This window comes from Amphimedon queenslandica, unplaced genomic scaffold (assembly GCF_000090795.2).
Source record: "Amphimedon queenslandica unplaced genomic scaffold, v1.1 AMPQUscaffold_12609, whole genome shotgun sequence".
NCBI classification, from domain to species: Eukaryota; Metazoa; Porifera; class Demospongiae; order Haplosclerida; family Niphatidae; genus Amphimedon; species Amphimedon queenslandica.
In genome coordinates, this window is record NW_003547155.1 from 1 (window position 1) to 9,115 (window position 9,115).

The window sequence follows — 9,115 nt, forward strand, 5'->3', positions numbered from 1 at the left end:
GTGAGTTGCTCATTTTTGTTATAGTAGAGACCAAGAGATGGCTAAGACAGAAAGAGATATTAAATGTGTTGTTGTTGGAGATGGATCTGTGGGTAAAACCTGTATGTTAATATCCTATACTACTAACTCATTCCCTGGAGAATATGTCCCTACTATGTAAGTGAGTGATTGAGGTAACCCTCTCTCTTTAAATCACTACCATCTCTTGTATAAACTTGATTATGTACTATATACTATTGATTGTATATACTCTCCTTCCTCTTCTCTCTCTCTCTCTCTCTCTCTCTCTCTCTTTCCCTTCAGTTTTGATAATTACACAGCTAACGTTTTCGTGGATGGGAGACCGATAAGTTTAGGACTTTGGGACACGGCTGGACAAGACGATTACGATAGGCTCCGCCCACTCTCGTATCCAGACACTGATGTATTTTTAATATGTTTTTCACTTGTCAATCCAAACTCATTTGCAAATGTGGCCGATAAATGGTGGCCTGAAATCGGTCACCATGCACCAGGTAAGAGGAGGAGGAGAGAGAGGGAGAGACAGAGGGAGGGAGAGGAGAGAGAGAGAGGGGGGAGAGAAAGAGAGAGGGGGGAAGGAGAGAGAGAGGGGGGGGAGGGAGGAGAGAGAGATTATTAAGATGTGACTGATACTGTAAGAAAGATAAAGATGTATATTCATATCTTGTAAGATGTAATGATAGAATCTTTAAATGATCTACAACAGATACCATCATAATATCTAGTATACTTGCAAATACATGTACACTGATTATCATTGATAATATTTATAATTAAAGTCTTGTTTTGTCTTCTCTCCTTAGGTGTCCCTAAGATACTAGTTGGTACAAAATTGGATTTACGAGACAACATGGGGGAACTAGAACGACTTCGTTCAAGAAACCAAAAGCCAATAACGATAGCACAAGGAGAGGCAATGAGAAAAAAAATTAGTGCCATATCGTACAAGGAGTGTTCGGCCTTGACACAAGCTGGGCTAAAAGATATATTTGATGAAGCGATCAAAGTGGTCCTGTTTCCAGAGCAACAGAAAAAGAAGAAATCAAAGTGTCTCATTCTTTAGTCCATGACCTCAAGATATTAATAATAATAATTATGGTAACAAAATAATAATAATAATACTAATACTTGCTATTGATTTTACATTAAAATGAAACATTCACGCTTTCAGTAAAAATGGAGTCTCTCTCATGTGTTTCAAAATATCTTATGTATTTGTATGAATTTCTCTCACTATCTCTCTCTTTTTCTTTTCATTTATTATAAGCTGTTGTTTTTGTTTATTTTTGTCTGTCAATTCAAACAACATCTCGTCCTATTCTGGTAGTTTAATAATTATACTTTGATAATAATAAAACAATTATTATTATTTCATTCTCTAATCATCACATGGGTGTGGCTGTTATGACATCACATTATCATTACAATTTATGACGCAATCGTGGTCAGCCCTGATAATTATTGATTCCGAAATTCCAACTTAATGGCGATGGGGCGAAGGGGAATATCGAAGCAACCTGTCCTTTTGATTGGTGTTTGTGTCTTTGGGGCCTGTCTCCTACGTAAGACTGGTCTTCTTTTACTATAATAGTCTTATCTTTCCCTTTAGTGTTTCTCTTTATGAGAGGTAGGCCAGCTAAGCCCGCCCCAGAGGCAGAGCGCTCACCCTCCTCTACTGCCACTGGCCTGGATCACCTCAATACTGTAGCCACCACTGCCAAAAAGTAAATATAATATGTTTCCCTTATTTATTAATTTTTTGTTTGTTAAAGTGATGACAACGAGCTCAAGTCACAGATCAAGGAAGCAATCAGTGAGGTGAGTATTAATAATAATTATATATTATTGTAATTCATTAAGGGGCGATCCCATCAAGCAAAGCTGTCATGTACATGTACATACAATAGATCTTGATGCAGTTATAGACTAATGTTGATGATAATACTACTTCATCATTGTACATGTATGACTGATGTACATGTAGCTCAGAACTTAACATGGCTTATATACTTACCACATTACCTTTATTAGAGTAATATTAGGAGCAGTTAAAGTATTGCTTGAGGCATTTAAAAGCAAAGCGTTAATTAAGATAGCTATGGAAGCAGTCACTGCACTAATGAGGTATAGCTATGGATAGCAGCAGAGGAGGTATAGTATGACACGGTTGAACTTTGATCAATACTGGGAAAGTTCAATAGCATTCCATTACTAGTATTGCATCATCCATAATGATCCAAAATGGCCAAGAATCTTTCACTAGTACCACTTGTAGCCATTAACTAAGAGGATCAAGATACAATCTTTCATGGCTTTACTGGAAACTATGATGATGAAATATATTGACAGCAATTAAAGTTACCAGACTAATTGCTTTATTAATTAATAATGAATTATTTGTGTATAAATATATTTATTGTTTGCTCATGTCCACCCACACAGTGTTGTTTAATTGGGGAATCTTCCTGGAATCCTTTGATGCCTTACAAAGCAATGATTATAGCTGTTTAGTCTTAGAGTTAATTTTTAACCCCATCCGTGAAAGAGTTAATAGTTTATGAGGAATTATACAAAATTATTAAATTAATTTTTAACCCCATCCGTGAAAGAGTTAATAGTTTATGAGGAATTATACAAAATTATTAAATTAATTATTAAATATTACCCTTTCTAATGTGAGCCTATAAATTTTACTTTGATTGACAACCATTTGCCAGAATAATAAAAATCCATTGTTTTGAGCTACACGTACATGACCACAAATTAAAATCTCCTAATCACCAAATATGTATCAGTTTGCAAGAAAACTTTAACACTACCAGCTGTAATTAGTCGAACTGGCAACAGGCCAATACTTACAATGTACAGTGTAGTGTGTAGTATGTGTGTGTGCCAAAACATACAATGAATGGACTGTAATCTGTCAGGTGTCAATTTCCAACCTACATGTATGGTATCAATATGATCACTGTTAGATCTAGAGGGAGTTTAGGAGAGTTTTGGTCTCCCATATTTGGCCTATGGCGTCTTGAAATATACCATTCTTAGTTAGATTAGTCTTTCAATTCATATCCAACAATTATTATTATTATTTATTTATTATTACTAGAAGCAATGTAGAACATTAAGGGGCGAGCCTAAGCTAGCAAAGCAATTATGGCACTGGATCTATCCATCTATAATCTACTCCCGATGATTTCAAAGCATGCATCATGATTTAGGCATAGCAAACATGATTTACATGATGAAAGTTTAATGCTGCTGATAAAATTAATAAACTTTTAGTCTTCTAGTTTCACATACACATTTCTTGCCTATAAATGTCTGTAAAGATGCTTTACTTAGCTTTAGATATAATATTATCCAATATTAAGATGACTCAGAAAAAGCTTGATTGACTTTCACAGTTTTAATAGCAATTGCATCAGTAAAGACGAGCTTCATAGGTTATTAATTGAATTTAAAACCTTCTGTAGCTGCTGGGGAAGTCTTTGGACGGTATCTGCCTTATATTGCTGCTAGAAAGCTCATGAATTCTTCCAGTGTGTTGGTTGCCATTTTTATTTTACTGTGACCGCTCCCACTTTCAATGAAAAATTGAAAATTGCATTGGTAATGCATAGTATCTATCTACCGTATTAAATCTACGCATAAATAGGGGTGACGTACGAGGACAGACATACAGACAGAGGGACAGACGGGGCGTGACTGAGAGTATAGCTAGAGTGGGGCGAGCTCAGGCTCGCCCCAATTATTATTTTTATTATAACAAAATCAGACACAATTATTATTATCATTATTATTATCATTATTATTATTAATAGGCTAACCACAATATTGAACGAAGATTGACCAACCTTGAGCAAACGTACGTCACTCATTAATTAACATTATTTTATTATTATTATTATTATTATTATTATTATTATTATTATTATCATCATTTTTTGTTAGTTGATCAGATATACCATTTGGCATCCCCAGCCTCTCCAGTGAAGTATATGTATAATCCAGTGAAGACAATAAAGAGCAACACCATAGGAACCATTAATGTACTAGGTATGAGTATGTACTGTATTGTACAGTGTATGTGTATTGTGATCTGCAATGTTATAGTGCATGAGGTGTAATAAAAATTTGAGATGATTTTGGAGCCATTTTTTGGAAAAACCATGGGCTATATAGCCTTGGGTATTTTTCAGAATTTTGACGTTTTCTTGAAATGGCTGTAACTTGAAAAATATTTATCGGAATCAGCTCAAACTTTTTACATAGCATAAGGACATCAACATGTATCAGAAAATGTAATAAAAATTTGGGGTGATTTTGGAGCCATTTTTTGAAAAAAAACATGGGCTATGATTCTTCTTTAATTTGTTTGTTTCATTTTTGTTGTCCTTGTTTCAATTGTGTCTAAATGTTTTTCTGTTCATGTATTTATTTATGTTCTAGCATTATTATTTACTATGTAATTTTAGGTGGCCAGTCTTGTTACTGTGTTTGCCTTCGATACATCTCTTTTTTGTTTCTTTTCTTTTTGTCACATTTTATAGTATGTATTGTAAAGTTTATTAATAATAATAATAATAATAGCCTTGGGTACTTTTTAGAATTTTGACGTTTTCTTAAAATGGCCATAACTTGAAAAATTAGAGTTGGAATTATCTCAAACTTTCTACACAGCATAAGTACATCAATATGTATCAGAAAATGTAATAAAAAATTTGGGGTGATTTCGGTGCCATTTTTTGGAAAAAAACCATGGGCTATAGCCTTGGGTATTTTTCGGAATTTTGACGTTTTCTTAAAATGTCTGTAACTTAAAAAATTGAAGTCGGAATCAGCTCAAACTTTCTACACAGCATAAGTACATCAATATGTATCAGAAAATGTAATAAAAATTTGGGGTGATTTTGGAGCCATTTTTTGGAAAAAACCATGGGCTATATATAGTACAGGGCAGAGGGTAACTGTAACTGTCCAAATCAAAAGTCACTCCCTCTCCCTCTCTCTCCTCCAGGTTTGGCTAAGAGAGTGAAGGCTAGAGTACTGTTTGCATCAACATCAGAAATATACGGAGACCCTGAAGTAACTAACAATAATAATAATAATAATAATAATAATAATAATAATAATAATAATAATAATAATAATAATGCTATTAATCATGATGCTAATTACTAGGAGCATCCCCAGAAGGAGACCTATTGGGGTCATGTTAATACGATTGGTCCCAGAGCTTGTTACGATGAGAGCAAGAGAGTCGCAGAGACCCTCATGTACGCCTACTCCAAGAGAGACCATATTGATGTACGAGTGGCCAGGATATTCAATACTTATGGCCCCAGGATGCACATGTATGATGGTAAGATCTGCTGTTACAATATGAGATACTGTTATTGTGTTACCACGTATTCGTGGCCCAAAATTTTCGTGAATTTTGCATTTTTTTCAAAACCTTCAAAAATAAAATTCACAAAAATCAATTTAATATGATTCATCACGGCCAGCTGTACATGCAATGTGGTGAAAGCAATTATAGGAATATTTTTATACTTATTCTAAATTGCTGGGGGAGAGAATTCTTTATTTTGTTTTTCTTCCTTAGGTCGTGTAGTTAGTAATTTCATCGTTCAAACATTAAATGGTCACCCACTAACAGTCTATGCTCCAGGGAACCAAACACGATCGTTCATGTATGTGAGTGATCTCGTTAGTGGACTAATGAAACTGATGAACAGTAATTATTCATTGCCCTGTAACCTGGTATGCTATTAATTAATAATGTATACTGTATATCGGGTATATTTCAATGCATGAAAAGTCGTGGAAATATTAAGTTCAATGATGGAATAATTCGGAAGCCTTTTATATTCCGAAAATATTTTACTTGCTATTATTTCCATCAACCACCTGGTTTGGTAAGTCATTCGAAGCATTTGCTGACTTCTCCACTTCTGAATCAACCTTAGCAACACTTCTAACTGGCAAAGAAGGCTCTTTATGGCCTTCAAGTTAGACTAGAATGTAGCCATGGATAGTTATGAAGCCACGTGTTCATATTAATTGCACAATACCACATATCTTCTATTCCTTTTTATCCGCATATTTTAAAATTTCATAATATTTATTTTCGCAATGGATTACTTTTTCCAAAATTATCAATGCATTGAAATATACCCGATATACGGTACTGTAGAGTTATACTACTCAATGACACTTGAGTATTGAATTGAATCTGCCAAATGCAATTTTTCCAAATTTAACAGTCATCAGTATTATTAGCTGATATTACCTCATAATATACATGTATGTCCATGGGTAAGAAAATTTGGCTGATTGGCAGTTCAAAATAAAACTGCCAATATTATGACCATCGATAATAATCTCAATGATGGGCGGATCCCATCATGAGCACGTGATACTGAAAAAAATGCCAAAATGACAGTATTTCTCACTATTTCAGTCAAGGCTATGGGCAAGGAGCAGCTTAAAGAAAAGACAAGATAGTAAATCGCCAAATTAAGGGACCACCAATATTATATTTAGGCAGTTTTGATGTAAAACGCCAAAGTTTTAGATGGCCAAATTTTCCAGCTATACAGTACTAAGTATTATAATGTACATGTATTAATGTATAATGTCTTATTGATAGGGTAATCCAGAGGAGCACACTATATTGGAGTTTGCTCAACTGGTTCAGGATATAACTGGAGTTAAAGGTAAAGTGTCAATGAAGAAGAGCCAACAGGATGATCCACACAAGAGGAAACCTGATATCACTGTTGCTAAGACACAACTGGGATGGGAACCAAAAGTAATAATAATAATAATGATGATGATTGATGGTGATTGATGATAACTTGAAAAATTGATTAGTCATAATCAGCTCAAACTTTCTACATAACATAAAGGGATTAATTTAGAGCTTCCATACTTTTAAAAACTGATTTCAATTAGCATCATAGATTACTTGTAATTACCAATGATAGTGATATTCCTTTTGATTATTTCATCATTATTTCATTAGGTATCACTAAGAGATGGTATTCTAAAGACCACTGCATACTTCAGGAAAGAGCTTGGACTAGTGGACAATGAACAAGAACAATAGCACACACACACACAAACTGCATTCATTGATTATTAATGCAACCTTTATTTGTGATACTTTTAAATTTAAACACATACACAGACACTCATGAGTCTATTCACATGTACTGGCAACAATAGCTTAAAGTTGGCAAGACATGTTACAGTATGATACAGATCTACCTACTACATGCATTGTCAATGGATCAATGTGTACTTCAAGTTGTACATTTCATACTGAGGAGAGTTCAAATGAGTCACATTTTGTAGAAAAGGGTGTTTAGCTACTGCAGCCTTTTAAATCAATGCATGTATATGTACACTGTGCTCTATAGCTGGTATAGGACTGAGTGATGTAGAGTGTCAGTTTGTAGTTGAAGTGTATTAATTACTATCATCACTTCTATAGAGTCTATTCACTTCTACTGGCACTAATATTATAAAAATTTCAAAATTCTAAAAATTGCCCATGGCCTCAAAGCAATTTTTAAAGATTCTGTAGTGATAGTACAGTGTTATTACTATTATCACTCTAAAGTCTAGTCACTTCTGCTGGCACCAATATTAATTAGCCTAAAGTTGGCAAGACATGTTGCAGTTCGATAAGATTGACATGTACATGTTTCTATCACATGTACATATTCAAACAATGGACCATTGTCATCAGTAGTCAATAGGCCATTTTTTAAAATTGGCAAAATCCTGAAAAAATACCCTGAACTACTAACATACCGGTATCTCATGGTCTTTTTTTAAAAGGCTCTAAAATCAAACAAATTTTTATTAAATTTTCTAATACATATTGATGTATTTATGCTGTGTATATAAAGTTTGAGCTGATTTCGACTTGAATTTTTCAAATTATGGCCATTTTAAAAATAAGAAAATGCCAAAATTCTGAAATTACCCAAGGCTATTGCCCATGGTTTTGGAGCAATTTTCTTACAGATTCTGTAGTGATACTAGTATTATTTTCTAACTAGGCAAATGTAAAAAATTTAATGGGGAGGAAAACGATTAACATTTTGATTTGCACCAGACAATGTTTTTACATTGATGTAGTCTAATAATGAACTTGCATTGAAGGAACCATGAAACTACACCCATGCATATCAATGAAATTACATTATTCTGTTAGAATGCTACCAGATTAGATCAATGGTATATATTATGGTCTATAGCTATGTGGCTGAATTCATCAAACCCTAACAAAATTTGTTTTCATTTAACTTAATTATCAGTTCTATATTATTTTATATAATTATTATTTTATTTATTATCAGTAGATATTTATTTCATTGTAAGCACAGAGTTTTTTCTTCTGCAGAACTTCTCTCTCTCAGTTACTACTGTTTGCACAAGTAGCAGTGGAAAGCACCTAAAGATAAAAGCACCTCATAAGATTTGATTCCAGGGATACTGCAGCAGTCAAAAGACTATAAAAGAAACATGATAGTAATCATTGTGTACAGCTAGCGGACTATAGTTTAATTTGCTTGGAAAACTCCAAAAGGATCTCCAATGTATTGCACATACAGCTGTTAGGATTGTCATGATGGTATAGTATGATGTATTACTGAACTTACTTTAGTTACATTATCCTTGCATTCTGTATCACTGTAGCAAGTGTCTTTTTCTGCAGCAGACACTGTAGTAGTAGTAGTAATGATGAATCCAATAGCAGCAACAAGGACCAAACACTGGAAGGTATTCATCATTCAGTAGCTGATATCTAGTATAGTCTCTTATATGACCTTTAGTATATGATAAAATGAATAACTATTCCAGTCAGTATGTACCTCTTTATTATAGATACTGGCTACTAATGACAATGGTCCATTGTTTGAATATGTACATGTGATAGAAACATGTACATGTCAATCTTATCGTACTGTGTCAACATTGGTGCCAAATTTTTCACTATAGACTATAGAGTTTATTCACAACTACTGGCACTAACCTAAAGCTGGCTAGACATGTAGCAGTACGATAAGATTGACAT

General features: G+C 33.8%; 2 protein-coding genes and 2 long non-coding RNA genes across 4 annotated transcripts; 2 read left to right on the plus strand and 2 right to left on the minus strand.

The window, feature by feature from the left end:
* The first annotated feature begins 6 nt into the window (after positions 1-6).
* Positions 7-1,351, plus strand: LOC100639168 (ras-related C3 botulinum toxin substrate 1-like). Its single transcript, XM_003390314.3, has 3 exons — positions 7-156; positions 304-515; positions 825-1,351. Exons 1-3 carry the CDS (start codon positions 38-40, stop codon positions 1,082-1,084), a joined length of 591 nt encoding a protein of 196 aa, XP_003390362.1. The 5' UTR covers positions 7-37; the 3' UTR covers positions 1,085-1,351.
* A 2,610-nt stretch (positions 1,352-3,961) lies between these two features.
* On the plus strand, positions 3,962-7,199 carry LOC100639293 (UDP-glucuronic acid decarboxylase 1-like). The gene is made up of 6 exons (XM_011409062.2): positions 3,962-4,080; positions 5,042-5,109; positions 5,206-5,386; positions 5,630-5,787; positions 6,677-6,838; positions 7,052-7,199. Exons 1-6 carry the CDS (start codon positions 4,023-4,025, stop codon positions 7,133-7,135), a joined length of 711 nt encoding a protein of 236 aa, XP_011407364.1. The 5' UTR covers positions 3,962-4,022; the 3' UTR covers positions 7,136-7,199.
* LOC109587323 (uncharacterized) lies at positions 4,408-4,606 on the minus strand. The gene is made up of 2 exons (XR_002187527.1): positions 4,487-4,606; positions 4,408-4,446 (listed from the first exon to the last, which is right to left on the minus strand). It is a non-coding gene; the product is annotated as an uncharacterized LOC109587323 (long non-coding RNA).
* A 1,082-nt stretch (positions 7,200-8,281) lies between the features above and the next one.
* On the minus strand, positions 8,282-8,933 carry LOC109587320 (uncharacterized). The gene is made up of 2 exons (XR_002187524.1): positions 8,700-8,933; positions 8,282-8,549 (listed from the first exon to the last, which is right to left on the minus strand). It is a non-coding gene; the product is annotated as an uncharacterized LOC109587320 (long non-coding RNA).
* Between the last annotated feature and the right edge of the window lie 182 nt (positions 8,934-9,115).

Bases quoted from the DNA above. Each gene is read 5' to 3' on its own strand.
- LOC100639168 (XM_003390314.3), top strand. From the start codon at position 38: ATGGCTAAGACAGAAAGAGATATTAAATGTGTTGTTGTTGGAGATGGA. The intron at 157-303 runs GTAAGTGAGTGA...CTTTCCCTTCAG, and splicing joins GGAGAATATGTCCCTACTAT to TTTTGATAATTACACAGCTA. The intron at 516-824 runs GTAAGAGGAGGA...TTCTCTCCTTAG, and splicing joins AATCGGTCACCATGCACCAG to GTGTCCCTAAGATACTAGTT.
- LOC100639293 (XM_011409062.2), top strand. From the start codon at position 4,023: ATGTATAATCCAGTGAAGACAATAAAGAGCAACACCATAGGAACCATT. The intron at 5,788-6,676 runs GTATGCTATTAA...TCTTATTGATAG, and splicing joins ATTCATTGCCCTGTAACCTG to GGTAATCCAGAGGAGCACAC. The intron at 6,839-7,051 runs GTAATAATAATA...TTATTTCATTAG, and splicing joins AACTGGGATGGGAACCAAAA to GTATCACTAAGAGATGGTAT.